We start from the raw sequence: 19,463 nt of genomic DNA, 5'->3' as shown, positions 1-19,463 counted from the left end.
TATGTCAGCTTTCACAGCAAGAGTTTTTAAGTAGAAGGGCAGGGAGGCCTTCTTGCAATTAAACAGGGTCTTGTGAGACCATGGCTGGAATATTGTTGCAGTTTAGGTCTGCTTATCTGTGGAAAGATATTCTTGCTATAAAGGGAGTGCAGCAAAGGTTTCCTGGACTTAAGGAGGTAACTGACAAGGCTGTGGATCCACTGGTGGTGATCTTTCAAGAATCACTGGAGTCAGGGAGTATCCCAGAGGATGGAAAATGGCTAATGTTGCACCTCTGTTCAAGGAGAAGTAAAGTGCTTCATAATTAGTCTGCATGCTTTCTTGAAACTTAACTCACTGGAAGTTTTCCACTATTAATTCAGACCTTTGATTTCAGTCAAAGATTGTGAAATGTTTAATTTAATAATAGGAAAGAAACACAGAACTTGTAACTTTCAATTTTGTGGCTGATATTTCAATGGATTGAGGATATTTCACTGTGGCAGGTATACTCACCAAGTTCAGGTGGAGGAGGGGGGTTGGGTGGCTCTTCAGTGATGGCTTCTTTTGCCATGGATCTCAGGATCCTGCCTTTTCGCCTCCCCTGACTGTTTGCAGTTTTCCGACCTCGTGGAGCAGACTGTTCCTTTTCTTCAGGTTCCTCTCCTGCAGTATCTGGTTTGTCCTTTTCTTTGACGGTTTCCCTAAAGTGGCACAAAGATAATTGTGATTTAAATAGAACATTACAGCAAATATGTCACATGCTAGTTCAGCCTTCCACTCCAACAATGTAAACTCCAGCTTCCTCGTTCTTCTGGACTTTGAAGTTGTGGAGTTCAAACTGGATAAATGCGAAGTGATGCAATTTGGAAGGTCAAACTTGAATGCTGAAATAGGATTAAAGGCAGGATTCTTAGCAGTGTGGAAGAACAGCAGGAAGCTGGTGTTCAAGTGCACAGATCCCTCAAAGGTGCCACTCAAGTGGATAGGGTTGTTAAGAAAGCATTTGGTGTTTTGGCTTTCATTAACAGGGGGATCGAGTTAAGGGCTGCAAGGTTTTGCTGCAGCTCTACAAAACCCTGGTTTGAGACCACAATTGGAATACTGTGTCTAGTTCTGGTCGCCCTATTTTCGGAAAGATGTGGAGGCTTTGGAAAGGGTGGAAAGAAGATTTACCAGGATGCTGCCTGGACTGGAAGGCTTGTCTTACGAAGGTTGATTAAGCTCGAACTTTCCTCTCTGGAGAGGAGGAGGAAGAAGAGAGGTGACATGATCGAGCTATACAAGGAAATGAGAAGAATGGATAGAGTTGATCGCTAGAGACTTTTGCCCAGGGCAGGATTGACTATCATGAAGAGTCAGAGTTTTAAGGTGTTCAGAGGGATGTAGAGGTAGGTTCTTCACACAAAGTTGTGAATGCATGGAATGCGTTGCCAGCGGTGGTGATGGAAGCAGAGTCATTAGGGACATTGAAGCGACTGCTGGTCATGCACTTGGACAGCAGTGAGTTGAGGGGTGTGTCGGTTAGGTTATTTTATTTGAGATTAGGAATAATCTTTGGCACAACATTGTGGGCCGAAGAGCCTGTTCTGTGCTGTACTTTTCTATTTCTGTGTTCTAAATCATCTGAGGTATATCTGAATACAAGAGAATCGAATACATGGTAAATTAATACATGGTCAACTGACACAATTTAACGTAACCACAGGCAAAGTAACAGGAATTCTTACTGTCCAGAGAGGTAAGAGAAAAGCAGCAAGCCGATAGTTTTAAATGTTTTGACCGCAATCATACTTTTTAATTAAGCAACATTGTCAGAACCAATGATTTGTCCATAGTCATGACGGAAACAATAGGATTATTACAAAAGACATAACAGACATTAGAAAAGACCTAGTTAGCTTTGAAAAAACTTTCATAGGAAGTGAGCTCAAACTCTGCATGGCTTTCACTCTCTCAAAATTTCAACTGAATTATCCAAAATGTTAGTCCTTTTGTAATCAAATCAGCACTAAAGAGTTTGTTGATATCAATCACAACCCAAACTGTATGGCCTCCCAGAAGATGATTCAGCACTTCAACAGCTACAACTGCCCATCCATCATCATGGTTAGTTTGAATTCTAACCTTGTCCAAGCAGTTAGGTGAAATAATGCTGCTTATTTCAAAAATGGTACAACCAGCTCTGCTTACAAGTACACCTCCTTTTTCAAGACCAGAGTAACAGCCAGAGTAAATTGCATCCAGACAGAATTAACTGCTGAAATCATTCTTTCCCCACACAAGTGCAAATGTTGCTGTGCTTTTTCTAACTGAATGCCAAATTCAGCATCAACACAGACACAAATCAAGAGACTGAGTTATGGGAGAAAACAACCTGAACATCATTTTAAATACTTGGTTTCACACAGTAGCCTAGTCATCTTACAGACCCAAACACGCACAAGCCTTTGGGGCTAGTAATCCATAAAATGTCTTTGAATAAAGGCAGAAGAGAAATTAAATTTTTTTTAAAAAGTGAAGGAAGGAGGCCCTGTACCTTTAATCAAAGGAGGAAACAAGCTTCATATGCAATAATTTCCAAATAATGAGAAAGATGCAAACTGAGCTTCCCAAAAAGAAAAAAGCTTCAAATGCTAGAAATCTGAAAATGCAAGTTCCAAAGATGTCATAGCAGACTTGCAACGCTAACTCTTGTAAAAACCAAAAGTACTGTAGTTCCTTTAAATCAGAAACCCTTCTGAATGAGGGTCACGAACCTGAAATGTTAACTTTGATTTCTCTGCACAGATGCTGCCAGACCTGCTGAGTTTCCTCAGCATTCTGTGAGTTTGTTACAGAGGACTGTAAATTGAGGTGCAAAACCAATTTAACATGAAGTTAAATTTAAAGACACAAAAACAAGCAAAACTACTGGTTATGCCAATTGTTTTTAAGACCCAATGACCTTTCCATTGATCATTTCAGCACCAGATCTTTGCCAATCTAATTTTACTACTTTTTTTTTCTCAGAACCATCATCCCATCCTTATCTTCCTTACTTTCTTTCAAATGCTCACATTTTTCCTACAAATATGGCATGTTGCAAGAATAACGGTGACAAGAAATTTATCAAAAACCTTTTCTTTATTGTTATGGTTGCCCAACACTCCACAAGAAAAAGGAAGACCATCAAATCACTATCTGGCCAGAACATTCCAATTTTGTTTTTAAAAATCTATTAAAAATTCTCTAACCTTTTTAGTTATACTAGAAGTACCTCAATTCATATAAAAAAAATTCCATCATCCCACCTGAATCATCACTTAATCTGTTTCATGGATTTAATATGCTTCATGCAATGGAACTCTTGATTAATACTATAGTCCAACTGTGACTAAGCCATTGGTTAAACTATTTGCCCTCACCAGTGTACTCTATATTCTAATTATAACATCCAAAAATCCACTGACCTCTTCATCAAGGTTTTGCTACCTACACTCTCAGTTTTGAGAATTATGTACATTAATCCATAGGGGTCTCTGCCATCCACTGCTTTAAGCATATTTCCACTGCGCGCACACATTCTGTGCATTTCCTTCATGCTTCAAAATAAATTCTGTCTTGAGTCTCCATCAAGATAATGACTGATATTTTCAAATGAAACTTCCATCATCAACTGATAAGTGCTGGCCAAGGCCAGCTCACCTACCGAGAATCCAACACTGGGGTGAACAAAGAAAAAGCCTGGTCCATATGCTTCATTGTTATTGCCACTGTCAGCAGGGGAAGGAGTCAACTGCATCGAATTCAATTCAAGATTATGTGCAGATGCAGCGTTCCCTCTAAGCTGTCCTTTATTATGGATGCACACCTTCAAATGGTTAAAGGAGGGCTATTATAAAGCGCCATTTGCAAAGAACTAGTGGATGGCACCACAGAATGACTTTAGTGGATAAGAGCCAAGCATGAGATGATTAATCAGGTAAAATTAACAGCAAGCTGAGCCCTGTACAAATAGCTAGAGAATACCCTCCTGAAGACTTCAACTCCTATCCAGGACATTACTTGGACTGATTTCAATTTCAAGTCTTGATTTCTGCCCCTGGTTCTGTTTCCTTGTTCAGCGGCAGTGTGGGGGCAATGGCGAGGGAAGTTGCGAGGGGGTGCTGCAACTGGTGGAAGTTTGGAGTGAGCAAATGTGATGCAGCAGGGTTAGTCAATGGGAGGAAAAGGCAGGTGGGAGGGAGATGGTGCACAGAAGGAGGAAAAGGAAAGTGTCAGAGAGAGGGGGCAAGTGAAAGGGAACTGGTGAATGGGTGAAGCAAGTAGCAAGGTCAGGTGAGAGAGTGGCAAGTCAGAGGTAGGTTTTGAGTAGGAGGCAAGAAGAAAGAGTTAGCATGTTATTAAGAGTTAATACCTTGTAAGAGTTGTGAAAATATTGAGAGTAAGGGGAATTTTAGTTAATATCAGTGATCAAGTCATTTTATTGCAGCTCCTTTTCATAGATAAAAGAAGTTGATTCCAGTGACATGTTAAAGACACAGGTTCTAGGAATTAGTGAAAAGTTTTGGATTTCAATCCCAGATCTCCAAATGTAATGCAAACGAACTATAACCCTTTCTACTTTGATTGCCAAATTGAAACATAAAATCCTTGTCTTGAGCAATCATTGAATTCAATCTTCCTTCTGTTCAAAGATTAAGATACAAATTACAGTACAAAAACTAACCAATGCCTTTCTCATGTATGGTACTGAATTTAAAACAATGAGGTCTGAAGTTCAAATATCACCATACTAAATTTAAACTTGAATACAGAAAATCTGGAAATGTTTGAACTCATGTGTCAATGGCTAGACTGATACTGTTTCTTCATCTTCAATACCTTAAGTAACTTTCTAAAACTGCGATACATATTTCTTTTAAATTTTGATTACTGGTACAAATCTGCACATTACCTTAATATCACTGCACATAATGAAATCAACACATAGAACAGAGAAAGAAAAATTGAGGAAACATCAGTGGTGATCTTGGTTTAACATTCTGGCCAATAGCCAATGTTAATTCTGAAATTATGGATCTGATCACCGATAAAGAACAAGTCAGGAGTGTGAACACTCCCCACTTGTCCAGATGAGCACATCTCCAACTCATCCAAAAAAAAACTCAATGCCATCCAGGACGAAACTGCCACTTGATAGAAAGACCATCCTGTACCTCAAATTTACACCCTATGGCTACTAGCCATAGGGGTGGCACAGTGGCTCAGTGGTTAGCATTGCTGCCTCACAGCGCCAGGGACCTGGGTTCGATTTCAACCTCAAGCGACTGTCTGTGTGAAGTTTGCAAATATTCTGTCTCTGCGTGGGTTTCCTCCGGGTGTTCCGGTTTCCTCCCACACTCCAAAGATATGCAGGTCAGGTGAATTGGCCGTGCTAAATTGCCCATTGCATTGGGTGCATTAGTCAGAGAGAAATGGGTCTGGGTGGGCTACTCTTCGGAGGGTCGGTGTGGACTGATTGGGCCGAAGGTCCTGTTTCCACACTGTAGGGAATCTAATCAAATAGCCAATGTGGCATTAGAATGCACCATCCAAAGGACACACTGCAGAAATTCACTAAGGCTTCTTTAACATGCCCTCCAAACTTGTATCTGTTACTCCCTAGAAGAACAAGCCCAGAAGATGCACGGCGTGCAAGTTCCCCTATAAGCCTCACACCATGTGGCCTTGGAACTAGATCACTGTTCCTTCACTGGCACTAAGTTTAATCCTGGAATTCCCTTCCTAACAGCAATCTTATAAATATCAAAAATAGGAGGAGGAGTAAGCCTTTATACCCTTCAAGTCTGCTTCACCATTCAACAGGATCAAGGCTGATCATCCAACTCAGCATCCTGTTCCCCTTTTCTCCCCATACTCTGATCCTTTGAGAAACAGAAACATTCTTAGCCTTAAGAAATTATATCTAACCTCCTCTTGAAAATAATCAATATTTCAGCTTCAACTGTGTTCTCTGACAAAGAATTCTAGAGGACCAACACTTCCTGAAGAAATTTCTCATCTTAGTCCTAAATGGCTTACCCTGTAACCTTAAAGTGTAACCCCTTGCTTTGGTCTCACACATATCAGGAACATCCATCTTGCATTTACCCTCTCTAGTCCTCTTAGAATATTATACATTTCTATACAATCCTCCTTATTCTTCTAAATTCCAGTGAATATAGTCCTAACCAATTCAGTCTCTCCTCAGTTGGGAGGTCATGTTACAAGACATTGGTTAGGCCACTGTTGGAATACTGCATGCAATGCTGGTCTCCTTCCTATCGGAAAGATGTTGTGAAACTTGAAAGGGTTCAGAAAAGATTTACAACGATGTTGCCAGGGTTGGAGGATTTGAGATGTAGGGAGAGGCTGAACAGGCTGGGGCTGTTTTCCCTGGAGCCTCGGAGGCTGAGGGGTGACCTTATAGAGGTTTACATGCCCATTATAGAGGGGCATGGATAGGATAAATAGGCAAAGTCTTTTCCCTGGGGTCAGGGAGTCCAGAACTAGAGGGCATAGGTTTAGGGTGAGAGGGGAAAGATATAAAAGAGACCTAAGGGGCAACTTTTTCACGCAGAGGGTGGTACGTGTATGGAATAAGCTGCCAGAGGATGTGGTGGAGGCTGGTACAATTGCAGCATTTAAGAGGCATTTGGATGGGTATATGACTAGGAAGGGTATAGAAGAATATGGGCCAGGTGCTGGCAGTGGGACTAGATTGGGTTGGGATATCTGGTCGGCATGGACAGGTTGGACCGAAGGATCTGTTTCCAAGCTGTACATCTCGATGACTCTATCCCTGCCATCCCAGGAATTAGTCTGGCAAACCTTTGTTGCACAGCCACCACAGCCAGAACATTCTTCCTCAGGTAAGGAGACCAAAACTGCATTCAATACTCCAGGTGTGGTCTCAACAATTCCCTACGAAAGTGCAGCAAGACATTCCCCTTCCTGTATTTGAACTTTCCCATTATGAAGGTTAACATACCATTTGTCTTCTTTTCCATCTACTGCGCCTGCATACACATTTCCAACAACTGGTGTATCGGGTCTCATTCCTTCCACCATTCAGATCATAATTTGCCTTCCTGTTTTTCCTTTCAAAATGGATTACTTCATAATTATCCACATCATGCTTCATCTATCATTTATTTGTTCATTCATTCAACTTGTCCAAATTATACAGAAGCATCTCTGTATCCTTCTCATAGCTTACCTTTAGACGTTCAGAGTTTCCTCATCTAAATCATTAACATATATTGTGAATAAAGTTTGGGAGAAGATTTGTAGCTCGGGTGCTCGTTGTTGTTGTTCTGTTCCCCGAGCTGGGAATTTGTGTTGCAGACGTTTCGTCCCTCGTCTAGGTGACATCCTCAGTGCTTGGGAGCCTCCTGTGAAACACTTCTGTGATGTTTCCTCTGGCATTTAGTGATTCGTATCTGCCGCTTCCGGTTGTCAGTTCCAGCTGTCCGCTGCAGTGGCCGGTATATTGGATCCAGGTCAATGTGCTTATTGATAGAATCTGTGGATGAGTGCCATGCCTCTAGGAATTCCCTGGCTGTTCTCTGTTTGTTTGGCTTGTCCTATAATAGTAGTGTTGTCCCAGTCGAACTCATGTTGCTTGTCATCTGAGTGTGTGGCTACTAAGGATAGCTGGCACTCATCCACAGATCCACAGGCCACTGCAGCGGACAGCTGGAACTGACAACCGGAAGCGGCAGATACGAATCACTACAAATGCTGGAGGAAACATCACAGAAGCGCTTCACAGGAGGCTCCCAAGCACTGAGGATGTCACCTAGACAGGGGACGAAACGTCTGCAACACAAATTCCCAGCTCGGTGAACAGATCCACAACAATATATTGTGAATAGCTGGGGTTCAAGCATTGATCCCTGCAGTGCTTCACTAGTCACCGCTTGCTACTCAGAAAAAGAAGAGTCTACTCCCACCTTTGTTTCCTGTCTGCCTACCAGTTCTTTTCCAAGTCAGTACACTTACACATGCTTTAATTTTACACACTAATCTCTCATGTGGGACCTTATCAATTGCCTTCTGAAAATCCAAATAAACCACATTGAGTCATAGAGATGTACAGCAAGGAAACAGACCCTTCGGTCCAACTCGTCCATACCCGACCAGATATCCCAACCCAATCTAGTCCCACCTGCCAGCACCCAGCCCATATTCCTCCAAACCCTTCCTATTCATATACCCCTCCAAATGCCTCTTAAATGTTGAACTTGTACCAGCCTCCACCACATCCTCTGGCAGCTCATTCCATGCACGCACCACCCTCTGCATGAAAATGTTGCCCCTTCGGTCTTTTTTATATCTTTCCCCTCTCACCCTAAACCTATGCCCTCTAATTCTGGACTCCTCGACCTCAGGGAAAAGGCTTCCACTTATCAAATCTATTAGTTACCTCAAAAGATTCCAGTAGATTTTTGTCAAGCATGAGTTACCCCTCATAAATCCACAATGACTCTGTCCAATCCTATTACTGTTTCCAAGCAGTAATTCTAGGAATTCCCCCACTGTCACTGTCAGACTAACTGGTCTACAATTTTTGATTTTCTCTCTTCTTCCTCTGTTTTTAAGTAGTGGAATTAATTAGCTACCCTCCAATCCATAGGAACTGTTTCAGATTCATTAAAACCTTGAAAGGTGACCACCAATTTTTCCACTATTTCAAGGTGCTACTTTCTTAAATACTTTGGGATGCAGATTATCAGAGGCTGGGGATTTATCAGTCTTTAGTCCTATCAATTTCACCAACACAATGTCCATACAAATACTGATTTCCTTCAATTCATCCCTCTCACTAGACCCTGTATCCTCTAACATCTTTTGGAACATTATTTGTGTCCTCCTTTGTGAAGGCAGAATCAAAGCAAGTATTTAATTTGTCTGACATCTCTGATAGAATCTTAAAATTCTCTTGTTTCTGACCGCAAGGCCCCGACATTTGTCTTCACTCATCATTTTCTCTTCATAAACCTACAGAAATTTTTGTTGTCAATTTTTATGTTCCCACAAGCTTACTCTCATACTCTATTTTCCTCTCTTAATCCATCCCTTTCTTCTCCTTTGCTAAAATTTAACCACCTCAGGTTTGCTTTTTCCACTGCATAATTTATATACTCTTTCTTTGGATCTCATACTATTGCTAATTTTGCTTGTTCCTTTTCCCATTTTATTTTTGTGCCAGACAAATAAACAATTATTGTTGCCCCCCAAGGCCAAGGCCCCAACCCCAACCCTTGCTGTGTTTTCATCATACATCCTGATTTTCGCCTCTCTGAGGCTGAAAGTAATGTCCTCAGCAAAGGACACAGCTTCATACCCTTACATCCCCACTTCAATGAATTTCTGGCTCATCATGATGTTATACTGTTTTTCCGCTGCCTCCATCTTTGCGCCCACATTTTCAGACAGGATTCTCCCTCTCATTCCACTAAACCTTTCACCCACCTCCAGTATTATCTGTCCACACTAGCCTTCCCCTGTCCTCTGACCTGCCCTCAATGTCGTTCATTGTAAACTGCTGACATGACAACAGCCAGATCAATTTCTCTGCTCTTCTCACAACACTCTAATATGTCCCCTTCTGAAATTCCTGCACTTTTCTCTTTCGGGTACAACTTTGTTACCAAACCCGACAAAGATGTGGAGGACACGACAAAGGCACTGACATTGTATCTGGCACATTGATTGTTGCCTTGCAGAGACTCAACACCAACTCTGATATTTGTTCCTACCACCCCTTGGACCACCATCCCACATCTGAACATCAAGTTATTGTTGCCAGCACCATCAGCAACCTCATTATGTCCAGAGATCTCCCCCCACTGTCTCCCCACTTCTACCTCCTTCCCAAAATCCACATATCAGATTGTCCTGGTAGGCCCATCGTATCAGCCTGTTCCTGTCCCACCGAGTTCATTCTTCTTCTACCTTGCCTCAATCCTTTCTCCAATTGTCCAAACCCTGCCCAAAAACGTTCACAATTCCTCTGAAACCCTCTACCATATGAACAATTCCAGTTCCCTGGCCCTAACTGCCTCCTGTTCAGCATGGATGTCCAATCCCTCCATACCTCCTTTCCCCATCAGGATGGTTTGAAAGCTCTCGGCTTCATCCTCAACTACAAACCTGAACAATCCCCATCCACCACCACTCTCCTCCACAGGCTGAACTTGTTCTCTCACTGAACAATTTCTCCTTTAATTCATCTCACTTCTGTCAAGTCAAAGGAATGGCTATGAACACCCACATGGGTCCCAGCTTTGCCTGCCATGTCATGGGGTATGTGGAATGATCCTTATTCCAGTCTTACACTGATCTCCCACCCCTACCACTCCTTTCTCGGTACATCATTGACTGCTTTGGTGCCAGCTCATGATCCCACCAGGACCTTGAAAACTTCATTCATTTTGCCTCAACTTTCACATCGTCCATTTCCAACACTTCCCTTCCTTTCCTTGACCTCTCTGTCTCCATTTCGGGAATAAACTGTCCATTGCCATCCACTACAAAGTCATTGACTCCCATAGCTACCTTCACTACAGCTCTTTACATGCCACATCCTGCAGGTATTCCATCCCATTTTCCCAGTTCCCTAGTCTCCATTGTACCTATTTGGACGATGCCAGATTCCAGAACAGCACTGCTGACATGGCTTTCTTTTTCTATTACGATGTTTTCTCACCCACTATAGTTGACAGGGCCTCAATCTCATCCGACCTATCACCCTTGCTCCCTTCCCATCGCTCACAACAGCGTGATCGGGTTTCCAATGTCCTCACTTTTCATCCGAACAGCCGCTGCATTCACAAGATTATTCCCTACCATTTCAGACATCTCCAACAGAATACCATCATCAACACATCTCCCCTCACTCCCTCTTCTGCATTTCATAGTATCATTCCCTCCAGGGTACCCTAGTCCATTCCACAACTATCAAAACCACCCCCGCAATCCCCATGGCACCCTCCCTTGTAATGCAGAACGTGCAACACCTACCCTTTGGCCTCCTCCCCTGATCACCATTCAAGGGTTTAAACAGCTTTTCCAAGTGCAACAGTATTTCACCTGTACCTGCTCCAACCTTGTGTACTGTATTCGCTGCACCCAATGTTGGCTATTCTATATTGGAGAAACCAAATGCAGACTGAGTGACCGCTTTGAGGAACACCTCCAGTCTGTGAGCAAGCATAACTTCCCCCACCCCCCAACCGACCTTCCCAAAACCAGTCATTTTAACACAGCGTGTGCATCATGTACAGGTCTTTCCTTAGCACGCTGCAGTGTTCCAGTGAATCACAGCGCAAACTGCAGGAACAACATCTTATCTTCAGACTAGGCACTTTACTGCCTTCTGGACATAATATTGAATTCAACACCTTCAAATTGTGTACATTTCTTCCCTTTCTCTTATCTTGTTACTATGTCCTTTCAAGCATGGTAGTTAGACACACCATTGTTCTGCCATTCTCACATTCTGACCACTTAATCTGAACAATAAACACCCTTTTTCCCCTAAACACACTACAACTCTCCACCTCTCTCCCTCACCAGTTAACAGTCAAGCACATTGCTGAGAGTCTGGAGTCACATGTGGGCTAGACTGGGTATAGGCTCTAGATTTCAAGGACATTAGTGAAAGTTATGCTTTCACAATTTGACAATGGTTCAGAGTTATCACTGCACTAAATTTTCTTTACTTCTGGATGATTTTTATTTTACTGATTTCAAATTCCAACATACATCGTAAAACTGGAACTTCTATTCACAGAGCATTAGCCTATGGGCTCTGAATTACCATTCCAGCTACATGAGCACTACACCACCACTTCCCCATAACCGCAGCAAATCAAGAAAACGGCTCACCATGTCATCAAGGGACAATTAGGGATAAGTACAAAAAGCGGAGCTTGGCAACACTACTCATATCCTATGAAGCAAACCAAAGAGTTATTTTATTCCAAGTCTAGTAAGGAAGGATTGTAAAAATCATTTGCAGAATGGATCTTAATAAGCCAACATCACATGTAGAATGGGTGTTAAACTTCAAAATGATACTTTAGAAGACTGTTTGGCCAGTTGTCTCCATGCTGGTATTAAGAGCAACTCAGTTAGTCCCACTCGCTGTTCTATTTCATAGCCCTAAAGTATTTTTTTTATTTTCAAGTAATAATTCAATTCCCTTTTGAAAGCCACAAGCAAATGTCTCCACATTGGACAGAACATAAAGAACAGATATGAATAACCAAAAGATTAATACAGAAGAGAAAGATTTTAGTACATCAGAATACTAGAAAGAAAAATAAAAATATACAATAAAAATGTCTTCAAGCAAAGTGAGCATTGAGCCTACGCAGCATGTACCTGGGGAATTAACAATGATAAACAGGGAGACAACAGAGCAACAGATATTTTGTCTGTCTTCACCTTATACAGTTATTTCTGGATTGATATGTGTGCTGTCTATCAGAAAGTGAAATGGAGGCAGAAATTTAAAACATCTACAATCATCAGAGCAAAGTTGCTGAGGTTATTTTAGCCTGAGATGGAGAGCACTGGAACCCTAACTCTTGATTCAGCAGGGTTGGATTTGTTTCGCTGACCAGGGTATTCCCCTATAAAGTACAGAAACCTTTGTAGATATAAGAATATTGAACAGGTTACCATCATCTGTGTTTTTCAAAGATTTTAAAAATTGCCAAATGACAGCAATTCCTAACTCCAAATTAATCTGCAAACAGGCATTTTGAATTTACTGGTATGTGTTTTGATCTAAGAGATTCTTTTGAAATTTTGAAACATTTACTGTTTCTAACAAAATAATTTAAAATATACAGTATATCTTTAGCAAGAATAAAATTTATCCACTTCATATGTAAAGTGATATATTTTGGGAGGTCAAATGCAAGAGGAAAGCATACAGTAAATGGCAGAACCTTCAAAATGAAATGCAGAGGGATCTTGGAGTGCATGTCCATAGCTCCCTGAAAGTGGCAGCACAAGTAAATTAGGTGGTAAATAAGGTGTATGGCATGCTTACCTTCATCAGTCAGAGCAATGAGTGTAAAAGTTGACAAGTCATGATGCAGCTGTATAAAACTTCAGTTTGTTCACATGTGGAGTACTGTGTGCAGTTGTGGTCATCACACTATAGGAAGGATGTGGAGGCTTTGGAGAGGATGTAAACGGGGTTTACCAAGATGTTGCAGTGTATTAGCTATAAGGAGAGGTTGGACAAACTTGGATTGCTTTAGCTAAAGCATCGGGGGCTGAGGGGTGACCTGTTAGCAGTAAAATTATGAGGCGCAAGAATAGGGCAGCTAGTTGGAGTGATTTTCCCAGTGTAGCAAGGTCAAGCAGTGCGGGGCATAGGTTTAAGGTGAGGGGAAAAAGTTTAAAGGAGACATGCAAGGCAACATCTTTTTCTTTTACACAGAGGTGGTAGGTGCCTGGAACGTGTTACCAGGGAAGATGGTAGGAGCAGATATGATCACAACATTTAAGAGGCTTTTATACAGACATATAACTAGGCAAAGAACTGAGGGATATGGACAATGTGCAGGCAGATGTAATTAGTTCAGAATGATATCATGGCCAGCACAGATATGGCAGGCCAAAAGGCCTGTTCCTGTGCTGTACTGTTCTGTGTTCCCTTTAAACATTTTGGGGTACAGGATGGATCTGCAATATACTAAATGTTCTATTACAGCACCACTAGAACATGAGAAGAAAGCAAACAGGACCAGGATTTGCCCATATGTATGCATAACTGTTTGAATTACTGATTTCCTATAGAGTGGGTCTTTTCAGCTTTCTGACCTTTGAGGTTCTTCTTTATCATCTTTCTCCTCTTCCTTCTTCTCGTCTTTTTCTTCTCTCTCTACTTTTTCAACCTTTTCCTCCTCTTTTTCAGTTTCTTTTTCTTCTTGTGAAGGGCGAGAAATTTGTTGCTGTAAAACAAAAGACTAGTTTGCGTCTAATACCAGATAGCCTGTGACCAGTAAGCATGCAAGTATCCTAAAAACAGTTTCAATCTGACACCTGAAGATAAAACACCGGAGTTGTTACATAGATGTGAAACATGGTGAGCTATTATATGTGTTAGCCTATTTGAGATCAACATTCTCCTTGAAAAAAAGCTCATGGAAGTATAATTCAGTAAAATATCCTCAGAACAATGTTTTGTTTCAAAAAGAAAAGAGATGGTAAATTTCTCTGGTTGAAAAATCCTTTCTCTAATATTTAAATATCAACCATTGAAAGAAAAACCCAACATGCATTGAAGAAAATGCTTATTTGAACAGTCACAAAGTAAGGGAACAAATGTTCAGCCTTTAGGAAGCCTTAGCATCTTAATACTGCAGGCACTCCTTTCAAAACCTATAGCTTTAATAAAGGTCACTGCAGACATTCAAAAACCATTTGCCAATTGTATTTCACTATCTGATGTTTTTGAGATATTTCAATGATCTACTGTGCTAAATAAAGGCACATTTTCATCTGTAAAAATATCTAAATACAGTTCCCCAGAATTCACCAGTAGGTGTCCAATTCTAACCAAGTCTATTTCAAGACTAGGTTTTGCCTCTTACATTCATACGAACCATTGCAAAGCCTCCAGGTCTTGGGTTAAACAAAGGTACAAGGAGAACACATCTAAAATTTTGAATATTCACAACAGAACTGAGCATACTATAATGTACAATGACTATTATCACATCTCTTCTCTGCCTTTTGTCACTTAGTCAGCTAGGCAACTGCACCTCAATTTCAAGTTAGTGGCACTGATCAGAGGAAAACTCACCGAAACACAAAACAGAGACTAGGAATAAGTGGACCTTTTCCAGGCTTGCAGGCTCATACTGCTGTGGTGCTTCAGGATATGTATGGGTCCTCAGTTATTTACAATCTATGTTTTGATTTTGATAAAAAGAATGCAGTAAAATGTATTCGAATTTGCTGACAATAGAAATTTGGTTGGAACATAAATGGACATGAAGACGCTAGCTTGCAAAGCAATTACACATTATAGACAGGTTAAAATGGTAAGCACGGAACGTGGCAGATGGAGTATCATGTAGGGAAGTGTGAAGTGATTCACTTAGGTTAATAAGATATATAGGGTCATGGGTTTTTAAATAGGTACAAAATGCAAGGAAGTCATGGTGAACATTTATAAAACACAAAATCAGTCTCAGTTTATATATTGTCTTCAAGTCTAAACATGACATCTTGCGAAGGAAGTAAAGGCATTAGAAAAGATTTTTAAAAGAATGGTTCCAGGGTTTAGGGTACAATGTTCCCAGTGATGGAACAGTAAAGAGACAGAAGATATTGAATTAAAATGAATGGTAACAGAACAAACTGTGACACGTGGTTCAAATCAGGAATGCACTCCTTTAGAATGTGGCGCAGGCAGTTCAATCATGGCTTTCAAAAGGGGAACTGCCTGAAAATAAAATAAATCTAAAAATGAGGAAAAGGCAGGACAGCAGGACTAGCTGTACTTGTACAGTCTTCAAAGACAAAAGTTAAAAATCACACAACACCAAGTTATACTCTAGCAGGTTTATTTGGAAGCACTAGCTTTCAGAGCACTACTCCTTTATCAGATGGTTGAGGAGTATAGGATCGTATAGCAAACGTTTACAGTGTGATGCGACTAAAATGATATGTTGAAAAAGACCTGGATTGGTTAAGAACAAAGAAAATTAACAGCCCAGGAACAGGTCCTTCAGCCCTCCAAGCCTGAGCCAATCCAAATGTACTGTCTAAACCTGTCGGTCAATTCCAAAGCACCTGTATCCCTCTGATCCCCACCTACTCATGCATCTGTCCAGATGCATCTTAAATGAGTTTAGATCAGAGTGGTGCTGGGAAAGCACAGCAGGTCAGGCAGCATCCGAGGAGCAGGAAAGTCGACGTTTCAGGCAAAAGCCCTTCATCAGGAATCTTAAATGAATCTACCCATTCTAAATGCCCATTCTTTTCGAAATATAAGTAGATCCAATCCCTCAGTACCTTCTCCAGCAACTTTCCCACCACTGATGTTTGTTAGGTCTCCCATGTTTTAGAATGACTATGTTGGTTTCAGTTCTTTCACATGTAATTCCATGAGCTTTTTTTAAAAAAAATCTTATATTCTCAAGTGAACTTTAACAATAGGTGCCATGTCAGCTCAGTTAATGCATTGAAGGTGTGAGGCTAAGTCTATCTGTGTCCCAATGTTCAAACTGATTCTTATCTCAAAGAGGGATTAACAGAATCTTAGTTTTTGAGCAAAATAAAATGTAATTCTGCAAGTACAAATTCATCCCACAAAACTACAGGTGTGCACATGCATGTGGGTGTCGGAGTGGGTGGGTGGGGGAATGTCTGTGTGTGTTTGTGTATGAGAGTGTAAAAGGGTAATATACACACACACACATACATACTCTCTCACAGATACTCCCCCCCCCCCCCCCCAACCACTCTCCTCTACACCCCACCCCACCCCCAACCACTCTCCTCTCCTCTACACCCCCCCCCCCCTCCCCGCCACACACACACACACACACACACACACACACACACACACAGAGAGTGGCAAGTAACATTTGTGCCATCCAAATGCCAGGCAATGACCATCTCCAACAAGACACAATCTAACAACTGCCCCATGATATTATGTGGTGTTACCATCTTTGAATTCTCCACTCTCAACATCCTGGAGATTATAACTGACCAGAAACTCAACTGGATTCGCCACATAAACAGTGGCTAAAAGAGGTGGTCAGAGGATAGGAATACTTCAGTAAGTAATTCACATCCAGACTACCCAAAGGCTCTCCTCCATCCAAAAGGCACAAGTCAGAAGCGTGATGGAATTCTTCCCACTTGCCTGGATGGGTGCAGCTCCAATAACACTTCAAAAGCTTAACACCAAGATAAAGCAGTTCACTTGACTGGCATCACATCTATACCCTTCACAGCAGAATACACCATCTATAAGTTGTACTGCAGGAATTCACCTAAGTACCTTGCAAACCCATGTTCACTTCCACATAGAAGAACAAGGGCTGCAAATACATGAGAACACTGCCACCTAGGAGGAAGTGAGGATTGCAGATGCTGGAGATCAGAGTCGAAGAATGGGGTGCTAGAAAAGCACAGCTGGTCAGGCAGCACTGAGAATTAGGAGATTTGAAGTTTTGAGCATAAGCTCTTCATCAGGAATACCACCACCTGCAAGTTCTCCTCCAAGCCACGCACCAACCAGACTTGGAAAAATGTCATAATCCCGGAATTCCCTCCTTCCTTGCATTGTGAGTCAACTTACAGCACATGGATTGCAGCAATTCAAGAGACAGCACACCAACACTTCTCAAGGACTAACAACAGCCAGCTAGCAACACCTATGCAAATAAAAGAGAAACAAAAGGGCAACACCCTACTTTTAAGCTATGACTCCTCGTGCTTAATTTTCCAAGAATGAGCTCATTCCTGATGAAGAGCTTATGCTCGAAACATCGAATCTCCTGCTCCTCAGATGTTGCTTGACTGGCTGTGCTTTTCCAGCACCGCATTTTTTTACTCTAATTACTTATATACCTATATGCTAACTTTCAATGATTCTAGCAATCAGACAGCCATATCTCTTTGCATCTCAAGAGCTCTGCAAACATCTCCCCAGCCAGGTAATTTAAAAACAAATTCATTTGCCAAAATGGACAATTTCACATTTTCTGACATTGTACTCCACTTGTGAGATCTTTTCTCATTCGCATTACCTAACTATATCCTTTTCTTATGTTCCTCAGGTCAACTTTACAACTCATTTTCCTACCTATCTTTGTGTCATCAGCAAATTTAACTACATACTTTTGGTCCCTACATCCAAATCATTTGGAAATAAATTGTAATGAGTTGTGGGCATAACACCATCCTCTGTTGCACATCACTTGTGACATCCTGTCATCCTAAGACCAACCCATGTTTACCTACTTTCTGCTTCCCTCTTCTAACCATGCCAACATGTTAACACCCAACAGCATGGGCTTTTATCCTGTGCAATAATCTTTGATGTGGTGCCTTATCAAATGTCTTCTGGAAAAGGGCTTCAGCAATTCACAGATGACAGCAAAATGAAAATGCCTCAGGGAAGAGAAAGATTTGCGCAGTTGCAAGTTTTGTGTAATTGGCAAGAAACAGTTTAAGTGATCAGCTTATTGTAGTTAGGAAGCTACCAGTTAAAAGAAAAATCAAGCTGCATGCACATCCATACATTCCTGTTCACTTTTTCAGAACATCTGTCCAGAATAGCCTTTCTCCATCCCTCCTCCCTTAAACGGTAGGGTTAAATATGCCATTCTCCAATCTGCCAACACTTTTGGAATGATTATCAATGCATTCACTATTTCCACAGCCACCTCCTTTAGTGCTGTGGGATATAGATTATCAGATCCTCAGAATTCATCAGCTTTCAAACTCATTAATTTCACCAGTGTATTTTAATTTCTTTACTAATACATATAAGGATGGTAGATCCCCTCCTCTTAAAGGTCATTAGTGAATCAGATGGATTTTTCTTTTAAATGACAACTACTTACACAATCACCACAACTGGGTCTAGCTGTATATTCTGTAGTATTATTAACTGAATTTAAATTTCATCAGCTGCTGTGATGGGATATGAACTTGTAACCACAGAGTATTAATCTGCATCTCGAGATAACTCATCCAGTGATAGTACCATAATACAACTGCTTCTCCTTAGTGTAGAAAGCAACTGGTGTTCTATTAAACCTCAGTAGTAATCACCAAATGTTTTAAACAGCTTAATTATGAACAGGGTTCTGTTCTCAGACATCTGCAAATACACAATTTTCATCATTTTATCCGTTCAGTTTTTTTTCTGACTGTTATTTGGGCTTGTGAAAGGATGGACCTTTTGATAGAGGAAAGGAACTACAAATACAGCTGAGTTTATCATTAAGGGTCAAAGACTCACACATGACCTAATTTATACATACGTAAGTAAAATCTCTGCAATATTCCTTTTGAGACGTACAGTGAATTTTATCTGACACCTTAAGAACTGGTACTCTCAGTAAACCAGCAAAATTATATACCTCAAATATTAGAAGTTCATGATATTATCCCAAGCTGCAAGTGGTTGAGGGTGTGAGTGAGTGAGAACAGCTCTCTGCTGTTAAATAATAAATTTTATATAAATCAAAGTTGCATTAAGTGATTTATGAAGTATAATGATGATGTGTATACACCCTACACGACGTTTCTATTATTCAGTGTGCATTTGAACACCTTTTGATCAACTGGAATATTAGATCAGCCAATACACTCCTGGTCCCATAGATGCTGGTGAATAAAAAAAATTGCTATAAACACATTCTTGGCAAGCAAGCAGATGAAAGCTTATACAGGATAAATAG

The 19,463-nt window shown here is 41.0% G+C and overlaps 1 protein-coding gene across 14 annotated transcripts in view; it reads right to left on the bottom strand.

The window, feature by feature from the left end:
• Positions 1-19,463, bottom strand: part of ncor1 (nuclear receptor corepressor 1) — a 402,479-nt gene that overhangs the window by 197,830 nt on the left and 185,186 nt on the right. For all 14 annotated transcript variants that reach the window (XM_060848164.1, XM_060848169.1, XM_060848173.1 and 11 more), the window contains 2 exons: positions 13,852-13,982; positions 496-683 (listed from right to left, as the gene is read on the bottom strand). In XM_060848164.1, coding sequence (XP_060704147.1) covers positions 496-683; positions 13,852-13,982 — 319 coding nt within the window. The remainder of the gene's footprint in view (positions 1-495; positions 684-13,851; positions 13,983-19,463) is intronic.

Source organism: Hemiscyllium ocellatum, chromosome 31, assembly GCF_020745735.1.
Source record: "Hemiscyllium ocellatum isolate sHemOce1 chromosome 31, sHemOce1.pat.X.cur, whole genome shotgun sequence".
NCBI lineage: Eukaryota > Metazoa > Chordata > Chondrichthyes > Orectolobiformes > Hemiscylliidae > Hemiscyllium > Hemiscyllium ocellatum.
The sequence above is the reverse complement of the archived record's forward strand: the minus strand, read 5'-3'. Positions and strand labels throughout refer to the sequence as shown.